At 40.5% G+C, this 19,110-nt stretch overlaps 1 protein-coding gene across 5 annotated transcripts in view; it reads right to left on the bottom strand.

Annotated features, from left to right (window-relative positions):
* The window catches only part of LOC117874863 (semaphorin-3D), a 195,283-nt gene that overhangs the window by 34,383 nt on the left and 141,790 nt on the right, over positions 1–19,110 (bottom strand). For all 5 annotated transcript variants that reach the window (XM_034765512.1, XM_034765476.1, XM_034765486.1 and 2 more), the window contains exons 9-11: positions 13,528–13,642; positions 13,071–13,140; positions 10,453–10,597 (exon numbers count right to left, since the gene is read on the bottom strand). In XM_034765512.1, coding sequence (XP_034621403.1) covers positions 10,453–10,597; positions 13,071–13,140; positions 13,528–13,642 — 330 coding nt within the window. The remainder of the gene's footprint in view (positions 1–10,452; positions 10,598–13,070; positions 13,141–13,527; positions 13,643–19,110) is intronic.

Below are 19,110 nucleotides of genomic sequence, written 5' to 3'. Positions count from 1 at the left end.
TTTGGGTTTGTGCAGTTAGACAGTTGGCAACCCTACCGGGCAGGCATGTGGAAATCCTGGCTGTGCCCGAAGAGTGAGCCCAGCACTGCAGCCAGCAGCTCTCTGGGCACCAGCCAGCGCAGGTGCAGCTCCGCCCAAATGTCAGGCAGACCGCATCCGCATGGGCACAAGTTGTACATGCGTGGGGCCCATTGACTGTTCTCCCCTGGGGCCTGGAATTGCTATTGGCGGGCCTGATCGGAACAGAGACCAGCTGTGTAAACCAGGTCGGAGACATTTGTCCTTTAAGTTGATCTTACATTCATATCTAAATTTAATCTGTACAGTCCAGTCCAGCCAAAAAGACAAATTAGATTGAAGTTTGGCTTGTGGTAAACACAGCTAGTAACTATTCTCTGCAAGTAAAGGGAGTTTTACCTGCATATAAAACCACACAAGTCTCCTAAGAGAGAAACTAGTTAGGAAAAAAGTAGTTTTTGACTAAGGATAACATTTTCAAAAGCACCTAAACGACCTAGCAGCCTAAATCCCATTTTTCCAAAGCAATTTAGGGCCAAAACAACCTAAATCCCATTTTTATGTCCAAAGCAACCTAAATCCCATTTTTCCAAAGCGATTTAGGGCCAAAACAACCTAAATCCCATTCTTAGGGCCAAAGCAACTTAAATCCCATTTTTCCAATGTGATTTAGATGCCCAAAGAAACAAATATTAGGAACTCAATGAGAATTAGGCATAGCTGCAATTTTTGGTGTCTAAATACTTTTAAAATCTGGCTTTTAGGCAGTTAGGAGCTTAAGTCCTATTGAAAGTCATTGCAGCTTAGTGCCTACTACAGCCCAGATTTTAAGATATTTAGTCATCTAACTTGCACTGTCCTTATGGCACTTTTGACTATGCCTAAATTACTTAGGAGGTTTTGAAAGTTTTACGCTAGATTCTTGAGGTGTTACATCAGTGAAAGGCAGAATTGCACTCTACATCATCATGTACCCAGTGTCCTATCATTTAGTATCAACCTACAATTTGATGTACCACTGTGGCTAAAAATTAAAGAGTCAACTGGAAAATACAGTTGCTGTTGCATTACTACCCTGAGATCGTTATTCACTGGGCATCTCTGGAGAGTTTGGCACAAGCAAAGAAAGACAAGGAGATATGTCAATTGGATACTGTAAAAGTCTCCTTTGGAAATATATTTTCATTTGATGTGAGTTATTCCTAGTGGCATTTTGCCAGCATTTGCATAAGGTCTTTATCCCCTGGTTTTCTGAGCAGGATCTCCCATGTTCCGTTGTCTGATGTCCTTTCACAAACAAAACCCATTACAAGGTTATTCCTTGGAGACTGGCTGTATTCAGATTCATTTGTGAAGATAATGATGTTATTTTAATACAGGGAATTTCTGACAGAATAATTTGCTTTGATATTATGTAACAAAGAGAAATATAGAGTGTGTGTGACGAATCTAAAAATCCATTCAAAGGCTAGTCAAAACTCTTTCTATTTCCAGAGAAATTCAAATAGATCTATAGTGACAGCAGAAAAAATTCAGATAGAACAATAGCTGTAACCAAACCAAGCCATAGCTAAACAGTACATTTTCAGGGCAGCAGTCAGGGACATTTCTCTTTATCCCCATCCCTCTGAACTATCCAAATTTAATCCTCCTCCAATTTAGACTGTTCTGGGAACTCGGTAACTGATTACAATGGTGTAGTTATCCATTTAGGGGTTGAGGTAAGACCATTGAACCGAATGAAAATATTTTCATTTTCTTCACTGGTACCAAGTATCAGGGGGCAGCCATGTTAGTCTGTATCCACAAAAACAACGAGGAGTCCGGTGGCACCTTAAAGACTAACAGATTTATTTGGGCATAAGCTTTTGTGGGTAAAAAATCCACTTCTTCAGGTCCATGCATCTGAAGAAGTGGGTATTTTACCCACAAAAGCTTATGCCCAAATTAATCTTTTAGTCTTTAAGGTGCCACCGGACTCCTTGTTATTTTCTTCACTGGAGTTTGGATCAGCATAAGTGAGAGTAGAATCAGGCCAGATTCCCTGGGTTCCAGATGTTCAATAGCTCCCCATTGATGGGATTTATTTTTCCCTCCTTTGTATATTTTTCTGTGATTTGCATTATCACTAGCTAAATATGTTATACTTTATATGGCACAGTCCACATCTTCTAGTGCTTTTTGTGTGGCTCCTCCATTCACAAATGAATCCCAGCCACTCTATTTTTTTTTTTTATGAATACCACTTTGAAAATCTAAGTTAGCATGAGAGACTGGAAGATGTGATAGATGTTCAGAGAGCTAGAATGTGAAACATTTAAACATCTTGCTAGAAATGTCTATGTGGAAGAACGTGAGACGCAGGAGAGGTGACATCACCTGCTAACATCTGTGGGATTAAGAGCAAAATGTCTACCAGTCTAGAACTGAAATAATTATATTACTCCCAAAGGCCTGGATCCTGCAGTGTGTAGTGTCAGCAGATCCCCGCCCATTAATTTCAATGGACCACCATCAACGCTTGCACTGAGTAGTTGGCTGGAGTGCGGTCTACTATGACTTCAGTGGGCTTTGGATCTTGTCCTAAAACAGCCTGACCATTGAGAACAGCTGGCCAGGTGCAACTCTGTTGTGCTTGGCAAAGCTAGCTGTGCCCATAGGCATCTCTGGCAGTGGCATGGAGTACTGGAGAAGGGAATGAAAAATGATTCTCTGGCACCAACAGGACTTTGCCCTTTGGCAAGTCACCAAACAGCTCCACCCATCATTACAGGACAATCTATGTAGGCTTGGGCTTCCTCTCATACTAATCAGCATGACACATGATGTTAGAGACTAGGCAGCACAGTGGGTGAATACAGTAGCTTTTAGCTGAGGTCACATCCTGGCACATGTCACAAGTGACAATGAGAGGGGTGATCTCCACCCATTCCATAGAGGACATTAGTGTACATCTGGAAGGACCAGAGGGTGCCTCAGATATGGACACACAGCTCCCACTGAAGTCAGTGGCAGTTCTACATTCACAACAGAGGGCACAGGACTGGAACATCAGGAATGCTGCATGTGAGGATTGGAATTCTATTCTATGTAGGTTCTTATAATACCCTCATCACCATAGTATCCGAGCGCCTTCCAATAGTGCATTTTAAGTGATGTGACTAACATCTGTCAGGGGAGGATTAGTTTAGCTGTGGGTGGAAGCCCACAAAGAACATATCCAGAGCGTAAATCACTCTTGCAAGATTTGTTAGGTCTTTGCTTTTATGAAAGATAACTTCACAAACACGTAAGTTAAATGTTTAGAAAAAAAATCACACATACTGTGCACACGTGTTCAGCTACTGTGTAAAATGTCATTCACAAAACATTAAGGGATTGATTCAACACCCCTTAAAGTCAATGGGAGTCTTTTCATTGACTTCATTGAGAGTTTGATTAGACCTTATTTGCTTTGGGTCCAATTATGATCCTAGTTACCCTAACATAAATGCTGTAGCAGCGCCACCAAAATTGTTGGAGTTACTCCTAATTTACACAGCTATTGCTGAGAATTGGGAGTTGCCCATTGGTTAGGGAGGTGGTGTAGCGCACTGTACTTGGACTTAGGATCTCAGGGTTCTACTCCCAGCTCTACCACTGGCCTGCTGTGTGACTTCAGGCAAGCCTCTTTACATCTCAGTTTCTGCATCTGTAAAATGGGGACGATGATATTTACCTCTTTTGTAGGTCACTTAGATGTATTATTATTATGAGCAATTCTAGATCAAATTGTCCACTCTACTATGGGAGGAGATGAAACCTCAGAAGCTCCACAAACATGAAGGGGAAAAGTAACCACAACAGATGATCTGCAAAGATGCTTTTTAAAATTCTCTCGTATAGACTATGATAAAGCACATTTGCACTAATAAAATCCAAACAAAGTCAGGAGATGGTAAATTAAGGCTAAACTTTTTCATTTGTACGTTAATGAAGGTTAATTTGGTTGCAGTGCACAGATGTAAGATTTTCTCTTTTTTGCTTGTCTGGTTAAATTTGTAGTTTAATGTAGTATGTGTGTCTGAGTAAATCCCACAAAATGCAAAGATGTGCCGTGCTGCTGAGTTAACATTATGTGGAAAGCTTTGCTGACATTTTCAAAAGTGGATGCCAAAAGTTAGGCCCTTAAATATATGATTTATCAAAATCCTGAGCACTTTGTAGCTCTTAATGAGGTCAGTAAGAGCTGCTGCATGCTTAGCACTTTGAAAATAAGGACAATCATTTGGGAGCCTAACTTTATGGTCAGTTTACTTTTTTTTTTTTTTTTTTTAAGTATAGACCCCTAATGTTTGCATTTCTTGACGTCTCTTGACTTTAAGAATGCACCTTTAACATTGCATTGATGTTGACTTTTTACATCAATTTTTTAAAAATAAAATGTGGCTGTATGCATGTTTCAACATAAGGACAAAGAGTAACAGAACCAAAAGCACCTAAATCTCATTTTCAAAAATGACATCAGAATTTAGGAACCTAAGTTGCATTGAAAATCAATGGGATTTGAGCTCCTAAGGCCTAAGTCTCTTTTAAAAAATGGGACACAGGCTCCTAAGCCATTTAGGATCTTAAAAAAAACATTACCCAGAATTCTGTGTCTGATTTGCAGTGTGTGAAGTTCCAGCATTTATTCTGCATTTGGTATTCTAGCCTGCCTGCCAACACCATCAATGTATCTCTGTGTATAGAGACGGCACAAAATATGCAGCGGGATCCACAGGGAGATTTAGAAAGCAGAATTTTGCACTAACTTTGTTGACATGTCATGCAGGCCCACTGGCTAGGCACAGACAGGGAGCAGCAAAACAGCAAGGTGGTCAAGGACCAACCTTTTTTTTTTTAAGAAAGAGAAATATTGTTTAAAAGGCTCAGATTCCCCTAGCTGATGCCTGATCCTAGATTGACCCAAAAGAAAAAAAAATGTTAGTTCAGGTGGTGTTTGGAATCAGCTGCTCCTCTGTTCAAGGTTCCATTGCCTGCCTCAAACATGCTGTATCACTTTTCCTGTTAATGCACTGGAATTCTGGAATTGTGCATATTAAGGAATAAATTGAGAGAATTGCTTTTAGGTGGACTGGAATAAGAAGGATCCGCTAAGTGCCCTTAACTTTGCAGGTGGCACTGTAGAGCTCTCTGTAAAGCTTTGCAAGTGCAAAAGACAACTAAGATTCACTGAGTTCAGAAAATCTACTGTTAACTCCAAGATGATTCATATCAGGGAAAGCATATTAGTAAGGAGGTGGAGGAGGTTTCTTCAGGAAAACAACATAAAGTGAAATGTTTCACTTAATCGGGCAGCCCAATTACAGTGTGGAGATCAAAGGAGAGCTGAATTGGAGAAGTGAGGAATGCATTCCAACCTATAAAGATCAGGAGCAACAGAGAGATTAGCCTACAAATAATAAGTGACACCTTGTGTAACCTCCATGTTTTATATACATGCTTATTACAGCAGGAAAGCCAACCAGAGAGCGGGCTAGTGGGAGTTTTTGGCGGAGAGTGTTGGCTTTGAAGGATGCTTCCCTTCGGGTTCAATCTAGTTAGAATGAGATGTACAGCACCCCCACTACCTGCATCTGCATTGAAACTGCAGAGGGGATAAGAGAGGTGAAATATGATCAGTGTTAGATGTTATGGTGAGGAGCTCTACAGAAAAGTGAGAGAGACCCAGAGTAAGGAAGAGATCACATCTGAGAATCTCATATTAGTTTTAATCATTTTACAGTTTTTCAAAAAATGTAATGCACTGAAAAACAAAGAACCCAGAAACCCAGGGTGTGTGAGGTTCTTAGATACTAGTGATTATAGCCATAACAGTAGACAGATTAAAAGACTTTCCCCCTAATTTAATCAAAATCCTGCCTTCTACCTGACATCAGAACTTTATAAAGTCCTGATTATAAATGTGAAAACCTTCAGAATACATTTTAATCAGAGTTTTTGGAGATTTAGTCTTCTAATGTTAATGGTAGCTTCCTGGGTAGTGTTTTCTAGTGACAACAGAAGTTATTCAATCTCAATTTTTGAGACCCCCCCCCAAAAATCAGAATGAAGCAGGGTTGCTTTTCAAATGGACCTCAATTTCAGATCTGCCAGCTGTTATTTTGATTTGTCCCTTTCATCAGCTCCCAAATTCCAGCATACTGTATTTCAATTATTTCACCCTTGTTTAATTCCCATTATTTCCTGGAGGTTCCAATTAACACCACTGGGACAGGCATGGCCGAAAGAGGCATCACACGCTGACCAAGCCTAGGAGTGTGGTGTATCAGTGGTTCCTGAACTAACACCAGAGGGCAGGCAAACAATGCAAGAAAGAAACTGAAGCAAACAAGGGATCCTGCTGCTTCTATACAGTTTACCATTGTGGAGTCATGATATCATCGTCATGCTGGGAGTTTATCGCTAACACAAATTGCCACAGGAAGCATTTTGTCAAAATTTCAATATCAGCGCAGTCACAGCATATATAGTGAGCAGCTTTATTTACTTAGGAGATAACGTTAATTGAGTAGAATGTTAAATTAGGGTAACAGTCTCCAGCTTCTGTATAAATGCTTAAAGGAAGCCAACACATCTCTGGGAGCCCAACATCAAAGGGAATACATTTCACAGTGTATTCATTTTTTAAGCAACCCATAACATAAGAAATATAATGAATCCAGGAAGAGCTCTGGACACCCTAATTGTGTCTTAGCACTTATGCAGATCTTTCCATTTTCCAAATACTAATTTATTAGGGGCAAAATTGTACCTATTTTGCATAGCCCTGAGCAGTACTAAGGTACCCCATGCTAGAGGGACCACAGGTGACATTTGACCTTGAGGGGTAGTGACTCTAGCATCCAAGGAGCACTCAAAAGGTAACACGCTTAAATCATGCAGCATACCTCACCTCCTATCCCCCGACATGCCTAGCAAGCTTTACTGGCTGGCATATAGGCAGGAAGGAATCATGGCTCCAACTACATCTCATCCCCTCTTTTGGGTTCTCTACTACATAGTGGAGGTCTTGGTACTAGCACTGTGCTCCCTTGATCAGAGGGGATGCAAATCTGCCCAGAACCTTATGTGGCAGCACAACACAAAGAGAGGCTCCTCTTTCAGATCTGGATTCTTGCCCCTGTCCCCCAAAGTTTAAGACTATTCATATCCAGGCTTTTGGTTTAGCCTGTTAGAAGATGGGGGTCTTGTCACTTGATTTTAATTTGGATCCTGATTCAGGCCATCATTATCATCAAGGCAGCTCCCAAAGGGATGTAGTCTCCTTGCAGATCAGTCACCACTGGGATCAATCTCTAGCTAGGTCCTTAGGACAATCTGGCTGAATGTTCAGTCTATGTCCATCATTGGCCATCTCACTGCACTAACAAATCTTTTGGTGACTATGTGCTGAACAGCAGCATTCCTTGGTAAACAGGCTTTGTAATTTATTGGTCTTCCTCCTATTATGTCCATACCAGAAAAGCCGACGAAATTGAACTTGTGCTGATGGAGATCCATTGCTGACCGTGTCCTACCACTTAATATGGAGCTGAAATGGGCAAGAGTTTCTCTGCCACTGAGGAAAAAATGCCCAATGAAAACTTGTGAAAGGCCATTCCCGTATCCTGATTGTTGGCGGAATATGTAAAATTGGTGCCTGGAATGTTCAAACTTTGTCCGAAACAGCTAAGCCGCTCTCATCAAGCTGTTGAAAAGTCTGATTGTTAATATCTGTGCCTTATCTGAAGCACACTGCCCAGAACCAATGAAAAAAGAGTTGAGGACTATACGTTTTTGTTCTCATACTGCCCTCAGGGGTTGCTTGAGCAGAATGGCTATCGTACTTTCACCCAGTGCCCAAACAGGAACTGCAGCTGTGGCAGATAACTAATGAGCAATTTATCCTGACTGGGATACTAAATACTAAATCCCCAAATTTAAAAGATGTTCAGATCTGGGATTGTTCCATCTCAGTAAAGACAAAAGATTCCAGTATTAAAAATACTCAATATAAATAGATATAATGTAAACATTCACTACTGTATAATTAAAGTAAATTATTGTAATCACTTTGAGAGCACTTTCCCTACTCAACCCTTGTTCAGGAAAACTCTTACTGATGTCTACTGACAAAAGATTGAGTAAGGAGGCCCTTAGTATTTGACCCTAACTTTTTATGGAACCATTCTCTCATAGCTGTTATCAGGTGTTTAAAGGAAGTAGCTGCAGACTTACGGGAAGGGTTATGGAAAGTATCAGTTTATCTTTAAATCTTGCAACCTTTAAAATTCTTTCAGATGTGGACATCCAAAACAGTGCTACAGATCAGTGCTGACAGGATCACTGACACACACACTTCCTTCCTTGTGAATCTCAGTTCAGGCATGTGATGGCTAATACGCAAAAAAAAATGATCCCTCTATCAGGGCAGAATTTTTAGCACATTCATCTTTCCTGGGCATGGCAGGCGTTTCAGAAGAGTAATTCCAATTATATAGATCTGTGACAGTTTCTGTTTTTGTGGGCACTGTTTTATGCCTATGAGTAACTGCACCTGCATTTTTTAGTAATGAGCTGTGAGTGCAAGTGTTGATTAGTTCTAGCCCAAATTGTCAAATGTGGCTTCTACTTTTGGGTACCTCAAATTCTGGATGGCAGTTATAGACACTTAGTGCCTGATTTCTGAATCTCACCTCCCACGTATTCCACTCAGGCCCTAGGTTAGGTATTTCAGGTTGGACAATCATAAACTGCGGTGGCATTCTAAATTAGAGTACTCAATTAAAATCTAGATCAAAATGCCTACCTGTTTGCATGTGTGTAACAGGGTGGGCTGCACTGTTATGAACCAGGGGGCCTGCTCGTGCCCCTTATGAGGCAGGGGTCAGGTGTTCCCTACAAAAGGCTGAGACAGCTCAGTTGGAAGAGGAGCTGTAGAAAGGAAGTAGGTTTCTGTGGTTGGGCCAGGAACAGGAGATAGAAAAGCGAAGGGAAAGGCCTTGGGACCCCTGCCGCCTGAGTTGATCAGAGGGATAGTATTGTTTTGTGTTACTCTGTGAGTTTTGTGTTTGAATTAATAAACTGTGCCCTGCAGCATGGGCCTGAAAGAGACTTTGGGCATGGCATTAGTCCTTCCTGGGTTGGGCAGACAAGCAGCTTATAATGTGCTAGTATTTATCACAGATGTCTAATTACTATTGGTGCCTGCAGATAGCTGAGAAAAAGAAGGGGGGGGGGGATAAAGGAGAAATGGAGGATGACAAGAACACATAGGAGTGAGAGATGGACTGAAAAGAAGAGCAAAAATTAGATAGTGAATTACTGCCTGAGACAGAGGCAACCTCAGGCCATAAAATATGTCCTTGCTTTACTCTGTCAAATAATCAGTTTCTCAGAGCAATGTGTGATTGTGTAGGATCATGGATAGGAAGGGAAAAGACCCATAAGACAATCTCCATTAAGATGTGGACTACTCTACAAAGTTTGAGAACTTCTGTTCTAGTGCTCCGTCCAGTCTATATTTATATGTCTCCATCTACACAGGGCTTCCGTTGCTCTCCTCTCATCCCCAACGTGGAACTGTCACTCTTAGCTACACGTGGTTAGGCTGGTCCAAAATTTTCCAATTCAATATTTTATTTTATTTTTAAATGGGGGAAATTTGTCATAAAAATTATCCTTTTTTTGATCAACTAGAGAGTAGGTCAACCTTTTTTTCAATATTTGAAATATTCATTAAATTATAAATTTTGAAATTTAAAAAAGGTGGGGTGGGTTTTTTTTTTTTTTTTTCAATTTTCCACCCTTTTCCTCCTCAGGGTCTAGCAGGTTACTACTGGAAAGTATTTCCTGATTTAAGCTTTACTTTTTCTTCCCATCAATCAGTTTTTCACCAGAATAGCTTAAATTTTGCAACAACTAATTACTTATGTTACTTTAAAACAACTTATATTAATGACAGACTCGAAATCAATGGTCACATCTAAGGGAACAGAATTTTATCAAAACCAAAGACTGTAAGGTATAGCAAAACATAGAAACACAAGATTTAAACAAAATGTATCATTATCACTTAATAGTCATCAGAGAAAAGTCCTCTGCTATTTATGAAGTGTTGATGTCTCAGAGAGGATCTCCACCTACACATGGAAATATAGCCAGGAGGAGCCCAGAATGGGAGAGAACAATCAGGAAATAGACAGTCTGGGTACAATGTTATCTCAGAGAAACGGAAGAGTTATATATAAAAAGGGGTAGGTAGAAGTCTGAGCTGTCAACATGAGGAGGGTTGAGAGGATAATTTAAAACATCCTGAAAGGAAAATACAAGTTACTCATTCAGAAAAATAAAATATGGGACAATGGTCATTGAGTAAAAATAGAAGTATATAATTAAAGAGACACTTACTGTACCAGGCCGGGGGTATGGGATACGTCCTTCGTATTGTACCCATCGATGATCCACACTTTCTTTGTGAGCGTAAGGGCCATTGAAAACAGCTCTGATATCAGCCATGCTGTACACACAAACTGCAGAGCCCTTGAATACAGAGCTGAAAGAAATGAAGAATGTTTATAAGCACATTTTAAAATCTTCAGTATAGGCCTAATCCAAAGCCCACTGAAGACAGTTAAAAGACTTCCCCTGATTCTGATGGACTTTGGATCAAGTCCTATACCTGAGAATTATTATAACTGAGGGTGGTGCTAATTATGTACGGTATAGATTACTGCTTTGGCCTGAAAACTCATACTTAATATAACTGTGAATTAGAGTTTAAAACTTTGGTCTACTGGAGACTAGGTTTGTTAACCTTTTGGCCATCCTGAAAAAAACATCTTTTATCTTGGTGGGTGAAGGGATCCAGAGACTTCTTATTTCTTATTATGATTAGGACTTTGGGGTGTGAATTTTAGAGATTAAAGGCCAGCCCATTACATTCAGTTTGTATTTAACATTCTGTATTTTAATTCTTGTTCAGGCAACCAGAGTATTAGAGAGGCATGTGGTAGGAGCATTGTAAACCAAAAATAAATAAATAAATAGTTGTGTGTCTTTTCTAACAAAGACAGTTGAATTATCTAACCAAAACCAAGCCGTAGGCAAACGTGTTAATCTTACACTTTGTGTGACAAAATGGACGTCCATTCACTTCTGTATAGCTTCAGTGGCTATGTAATATTTTAGGGCAAGATCCTGTAATTCAGTTCAATTTTTGTCAGTTTGTTTTCTGAATTGTATGAAGGTTCCAAGAGGCTTTGTTGCATATGGCACGGATCCTATCATTATTGTATTCAGGGGCGGCTCTAGCTTTTTTGCCACCCCAAGCACGGCAGGCAGGCTGCCTTCGGCGGCTTGCCTGTGGAAGGTCCCCGGTCCCGTGGATTCGGCAGCTTGCCTGTAGGAGGTCCGCCGGTCCCGCGCCTTCGGCATATCCACCGCCGAACTGCCACCAAATCCACAGAACCGGCGGACCTCCCGCAGGCAAGCCGCCGAAGGCTGCCTGACTGCCGCCCTCACAGGGACCGGTAGGGCACCCCCCGTGGCTTGCCGCCCAGGCATGCTCTTGAAGCGCTGGTGCCTGGAGCTGCCGCTGATTATATTAATTCATACTGTTCTTATAGTTGACATTTACAGTCTCTTTCATCCTTTGCACACTGCACTGAGACCCCAGGGACTTCAGTTCTACTCCTGGCTCTGCCACTAATCAACTGTGTGACCTGGGACAAGTCAAGTAATTTCTCTGTGTCACTCTCCAACCTTGACACCTTCCCCTTTGGCTGGTCTATTTAGATGATCAACTCTTCAGGACGAGGACTCACTTACTATGTGAATGCTCTGCGTCTAGCCCAAAGGCACCCTAATCTTGGTCAGGGTATTTATGTGCTACTGTAATACAAATCAATAATAAAGACTACTACAAACTGATACAGAAATTATATCTAGAATGACTAAGTTCCATTCCATCTGCAGCAGGTAGATTACATGACACACAAAAACTACATTGAACATTATTAAGATGGGGAGTCAAATACTCAAAAGTTAGGATGCCAGAGGTAAAATTGCCAGTGCAAACTTAACTCGCCCCCTTGTGTATATACATTATGATGCTGTCTCTAATTACATGATCACACACTATTTTATCCACAGGACTTCTGCCTCATTCAGTTCACAGGATGCAGGGTGCTCACTTAATCAGCAGTTATTCAATATCTTGTTGTAACCTTATTGTTCAATGTGTGACCCCATTTACTGCACACTATTCAAACCATGCTCTGAAAACAGAATTATTAATTTCCTCATTGGATGTTCATCACTATAATATCTGAGTACTACACCAACATTAATTAATCTTCCAGCCCCACTCCCCTCCTGTGAGGTGAGGGGGTATTATCTTATTACCATCCCCACCTATTATGCTGATGTGTTACTCTAAAGTGCTTTATTGCAAAAAGTGACCTACAGATGTATCACCTTGACATGTGATATTGTTTGATCTCATAAGATAATCAAGTATCAGAGGGGTAGCCGTGTTAGTCTGGATCTGTAAAAAGCAACAGAGAGTCCTGATGCATCCGACAAAGTGGGCATTCACCCACGAAAGCTTATGCTCCAATACATCTGTTAGTCTTAAAGGTGCCACAGGACTCTCTGTTGCTTTTTACAAGATAATCAGGGTCTGGCAGCAGAGGAGAATGAATTTATTTCAATAGGAGCTGTTGGGTACTCTGTAAAGCTAGTCAATTTTTTTTTTTTTTAATTTTGAAATTCAACATCTTGAAGATTTTTGTGAAAAATTCACCTGTTTCTCAACCGACTCTTTTTTAAACCAGGCACGTATTTAGATGCCTACGTAAGGACTATGAAGCATAACTTTAGGCACACATTTTGGAAAATATTGGCCTAGGGGAATAGAGGTCAGTCCTGCAGGTCTTATTCTGGCAAGCTCCCTTTGACTTTAAGAGGTTTTTGCCTGTGAGGCCTTCAGGATTGGATTCCAGGGGCAAATGTGAACCTACACATACCTTGTAGTAGTGAAGACTCCATATACTAGAGGGTTTCTCTCATCTCTTGTGGAAAGTAAGAATATATCTTCTGTAATGGGAAAAGTTTCTTTTTATTAAACAGCCTATAAACATTTTCATATTTACCACCCTATCATTTGGAGCTTTGTAAACATAACATTAATCCTTACATCTGAATTTTCTGTCCTGTGAATTGTGCTGAAGTTTTGATGTCTGCCATCTTCTGTATTCCACCTGGAATCAGCTGAACTTCTCCCCAAATGGGAAAAGCCAAGTAAAAATAACAGGGCATAATTCTGATCACATTTACACCAGCTGTATACCAGGAGTAAAGTCAATGGAGTTGCCCACAGTATAAAACTGGTGTGAGTGAGATCAAAACACTGTCCTGAGTTTCTGAAAATCCAAAACACAGAGCAGATTACAGAACAAAATAGTAAAGATCAGTTCAACTTACGTAGCTCATCAAAGTATGTGTCTGCTCCCTCAGGGCCAGGTATTGAGCACACCAGTCTTGCTTTCAGGAAAGTTGTCCACTTGTTTATTAGGCTCCGTTGACCTCCCATATCATTCTAATTTAAAAAATAAAGTTTTGCTTAATGATTAAATAAGATAATTTTACATAAGCATCTAAAATATCTGCTGATCCCCTTCTGAGCAGTTTTTTACAGGGCATATTTCTAGTCCGCCCTTTCTATATTTAAAGTAGAAAAGGGATTAACGGGAAATGTTTAACACAAACAGACATCTCACAAGAAATGCTTAAGATCGCAGGTGCGGGAAGACCTGCTGTATTTAAGGCTGCAGAGTGGTTTTCTTTGTAACCTCATTTTTAGTTACTCATAGCCTTGGGGCTGAAATTTGGGGCTGAAATTTGAATGGCTTGGTATTATCCCAATTGTGATTGTATTCTTTTACTCTTTGTGCTGAAAAAAGCCTAGTTTGAACAAATAAACTAAAAAAAAAAAGAAAAGAAAAGAAAAAGGTTTTGTTCAAACTTTGAAAACCAAAATTTTGAAACCCCGCTTTTTACAGTTTATTTGGTCAAACTAGCCATTTTTCAGTACAAAGAAAGTAAAAGAATACATTTGACCCCATTATACAAAAATCTGTTTGAAAAGTTTCTTTGAACAACTCCGCAGCTGAAATGCCCAAAGCCACACCTCTCCCAGCCATGTAGTCTCTTCTTGTCAAGAGACAGTCATTCTGGAATCAATGGTTCTCTAGGAATTTTTTTACATACAGAATAATGGTACAGATCATTTGGGGCGGAGGTCCCAAAGACAAATTACTGTACCTACCAATGGTTCTACAAACATACATATGCTATTTGTTATGTGTACACAGTTCACAGGGAGGTTTGTGGGAGGGCAAAATTTGATCAAATTACTATATCCTACGTTCTTGGTGAAGTTCTAAATTCCATTCTAGATAATTTCCCCTGAGCTACCCTCATAGCACTAACAAACAATGCTCAAAGGTTTGGGGATTTTCTAATGTATCAAGTATAAAATAAATGGGATACCATGACCAAAACAGTTTCTGAAATATTAATGTGCTTAACACAATGTACTCATGAGTTGTCAAAAAACGAAAAAAGGAGTTGATTCTGGAATGAAGTTTTAAATTTGTAAGGAGTCGACTGTAAACACTTAGTGACTGAATGATAACTATTACAGAGATCCAGAAGCATGGTCTTAAATGTCAAAGTTCACTTTGCAAGGAGTTGCTTTTCTCCGGTAATGCATTCTCAGCTGACTAACTGCTGACCTCTCTTTTTTTTCTGTATTTGTTCCTTTTAAATATTTTTAGCTCAGTTTCTAAATTTTTTTGTAATTATTGCCTTTTGAATCAAAGTTCTTACAAGAACTGTCACCTCTCTGCTTATTTTTCTAAAGTCCTTCACAGCCCGCAGGTTTGCATCTTGCCAACAGATTTATTATACAGGTGTCAAAATTAGCAGCCTTACGTGACTAGTAAAGTATGCTCTGTACATGTGTGTTCTGTTTGGAGGTGTAACAGCTGAGTATTCTGGCAAAAGCAAACAAACATACATAAACAGTAAATAGCTCCGAGCTTTTCATGCATCTGGCCATTCTGTTCACCTAAATTATATCTATCTTTTCCACCAGAGTACCCTTCTTAGCTCACTAGTTGATGCTGCACATTTTCAAAAGACTACAAGTAGTTTCTAAATGTCTGTCTAGGATTTGGAGTGATGTTGGGGAAGCAGGGGAATGTCTGAGAGGATGAGAGAAGAATATAGAGACATTCCCGCTGCAACTACAGACCGGAAATTCTATAAATGTGGTTCACAATCCTCAAGTCTGATCAGGCAAAGCTCTTAAACACCAACTTAATGTTAAACACATTAGCAGTCCCATTCAGTTCCTAAAGTTAAGCATATGCTTAAGTACTTTGATCAGTGCCTCAGCAAGCAGCTGAACCTATGTTACACATTGCCAATAATATTTTATTTCACATATTGAAACAAGGAAGAAAGTCAGCATCTTGCGACCTGCCAGCTCTACCTGGATTATCATCAAGTGCTCTATAAAGTAACTACAGAATGAAAATTTCTACTACAGAAATTAAAAATGGAAAAGCCGTTCCACTCATAACATCCTCTGTCCTCCAGCAGCAGCTCCTATCCTTCCAGGCACCTCTGGGTGAAAGAGGCAGTGAGACACAAAGAGCAAGGCACAGGGGAGACGTGAGGGAATGGTTGTTGTTTTTTTAAACATCAGTATCTAGCGAACACTCAGCTCTACAACTCTTTTCCACCACACCTGAATGATGCAGTTTCTTTGCTTTTCTAATGCCTGCTCTGATAGCTTTCTAGAGGAGATTGAGCTGAAAAAAGAAAAAGTAAATATGGGGGTGTCGATTGAAAGGGGGCAGGAATTGACAAAGGTTGTAACTGCTCTATTTACTGGTGGAATGAGCCCAGCCCATGCCAAGAAGTAGTCACAGTCTAGTAGTAATTTTGGACACCTCCCTGCTCTTGGATTCTTAGGTAACACAGTAGCTACTACTGCTTTCGATATCTGCGCTTAGCTGTGTGAGCACAGCCTTTGCTCCAGGATGCAGACTTCACCACAACACTTCTAACTACTTAAGCCCTTGCAATTTGCTTGGAAATTTCAGCTACAACAAAACATGCTTATCTATCTGCTGATGGGAGTGCATTGGCATGAGCACAATAGTGTCCTGTGAACCACATAAGTTTTCCATTTCAATTCATTGCATTGGTTCTTACCTGGGCCTAATCTGGGAATCCGTTACCTTAGAACATACCTCTTTTCCTATTCAATCACTACAACATCTGGGGCACTTTTGCTGACAGTCCCTAGATACTCCTGAGTGAAGATTGAAAGTAGGGAGCTTTTGGTGTAGGATCCCCGTCCATCATGGCATCTTTATAGGACTATAGAGTCCTGTCTATAGCACATCTTGGCAAAACATCTTGAAGCTTCAGTGACACATGGAAGGGGGGCTATTTTATTCTGTTTGTCTTTTGTGGATGGTTTGATTTAATATCTCACTGCACTCAATCATTGTCAGGCAGGGCCGGCCCACAACATTTTGGCACCTGAGGCAGGGAGCTGAAATGACGCCCCAATACCTCCTCGCTTGGGCCAAAACTTTGAAAGGTCTCAATTCTGCCTTCTTCTTGTTCTACTCCTCTCATGGTACTGCTCTGCTACCTACCCCAATAAAGGAGAACTAACAACTTAAAATGCCTTGTTCAAAAATTTTAAGTAACACTTAACTTTCAAAGGCCTGAACAGCAAATGTAACTTTCCCTGTCCGCATAGTAAACACTGGCATTTTTATCTGTTTGAATAATCAAAGTGGTGCTTTCCGTGCCTTCTTGGTTGCAAAGATTTGAACTGCTTCCTCAAGGTCCACAGTCTGGGCCAGCTCATGCTCTATTGAGATGGTTGCAAGGCCGACCAGCCTCTCCTGTGTCATTGTGGAGCGTGGATGTGTTTTTATTAAGTTCAGCTTGGAGAAGCTGCGCTCTCCACTGGCAACTGTTACAGGAAGTGTTAGAAGTATTCGCAGAGCAACAAAAGCATTTGGAAAGAGGGTGGTCATCTTATTTGTGCACATATATTCCAGAACAGCCTTTGGAGTTGATCCTACTGAAATGTATCTTGAAAGAGCTTTCAGTTCATCCCCTAAATCACTCGCATCAATATCACACATGTCATCATGTGTCAACACTGTCCCTAGTGCCCTGCATTGCTGGTGTAGGTCTTCTTCAGGTATAGTGAGGAATTTTGGAATATCATACAACATCCCAAATTTACTGCTGTGTTCCTTGAGCTGCATGAAACGTTCTTCAACTGACTGTATTGCACAATCTAGCACCTGGTTAAAGAATTCAACTTTGAATTGTTGTTTGGGGGTCTCTTATGGGATTATCCCATGCCTCATAATGAAAATGTCTTCTTCTTCGGTGACTCTTGTATTCTTGAATGGGTGGGAAAATAGCTTCAGCATGAAGTTCCTCTGCCAACTTCTGTCCACTCTTCAGAACGTTTTGAAATCCCTCATCTGACCAGTAAGACTGTAGGTATGACTTTGCTTTGTCCAGTTGTTCCATTGCTCCAGATATATCAAGGTCAACACCTTGGAGTCTCTTACCTACAACATTTATTTCAAAACAATATGTCATGCCACAACACTAAGCCACACAGAAATTTAAAGTAATGTATGTTTGGTGATTCCATTTCCCTCTGCCACTGTTCTCCCACGAACAGTTCCTGTCATAGCATTATCCTCCATAATGGCAACTATGGCATCATCTGTCTTCCCAATTTGGTATTTGATAGGCTTTATTGCCTTCACTCGACTTTCCCATCGTGTGGCACTCAGTGGTTTCAGTGTCAGAGAGGATGTTCCCAGATGTTGCTTCAAAATTTGCCATCGATGAGTTGATGTAGAGAAAAATACATAGATGCTTTGAATTACATTAACAAATTCAGCAGCCTCACTAGAAGCTGATGCTGCATCACTGACCACCAAGTTCAATGAATGAGAACTGCATGGGACAAAAAAAAGCTCCAGGGTTTAACTCTTGGGTCCATGTCTGCACTCCTCTGTTCTTTCCTCTCATGTTGGCACCATTATCGTAGCCCTGACCTCTCATGTCAGCTATCGCAATTCCCGTATCTTCCAGCTTTTTGAAGCACATTTGTCATACCAGCGCCTGTTGTATTATCAATGTCAATACATTCTAGAAAATGCTCTCTGACAGTCACCATTGCAGGGACATTTTCACTAGGTTCTGTTGTTGTTACAAAACACACCATTAAAGTCATTTGTTCCATATGGCTGATGTCAGGTGTACAGTCCAGAATAATATCTTGCTGACTTCAGATCTGCCACAATCTTCTGTTTGACTTTTGTTGCCAGTAACTGTCTGATCTCATTTTGAATTGTTTTTCCAAGGTATTTGTGTTGTACATTTCTTGGGTGGTGACTCTTCTTAGATGTTCCTGGAGTACAGCATCAAACTCAGCCATTAGCTCCACAATTTTAAGGAATTTTCCATTGTTTGGCACATACAGCTGTTCTGAAGTGCCATGCAGTGCTAGGTTTTGGGTAGCAAGCATTCTCACAATGGCAATGAGCCTTTTCAGAACATTTTGCCAGTAAAGAGACTCTGATGCAATCTTCTCTTGATGCTGATCATCTATGGTGGCCTTTAACCTTAGTCTCATCTCAAGCTCTTTCCACCTATGGAATGCTCTCTGTTGATTTCCTGCCTTCTCATGGCATGCCAGATTTCTAGCCAGATTTTTCCAGTCCTTTGTTCTTGTAGAACCGAATGTGGCTGGAACATCAGACTGGAAGAGTTTGCAACAAAAACACTATGCAGCATTCTGGGTTTTTGAGTACATAAGCCATGGTCTCTGCACTTTGTCACCATTGGGGATTTCACGCCAGTAATGTGTTGGATGGAAACTTCTATTTTCATTGTCTTTGGGGAACATGAAGTTTTTCACTTGCTGTGGCCCATGCAGTACAA

The sequence above is a fragment of the Trachemys scripta genome, chromosome 1 (genome assembly GCF_013100865.1).
Source record: "Trachemys scripta elegans isolate TJP31775 chromosome 1, CAS_Tse_1.0, whole genome shotgun sequence".
NCBI lineage: Eukaryota > Metazoa > Chordata > Testudines > Emydidae > Trachemys > Trachemys scripta.
The sequence above is the reverse complement of the archived record's forward strand: the minus strand, read 5'-3'. Positions and strand labels throughout refer to the sequence as shown.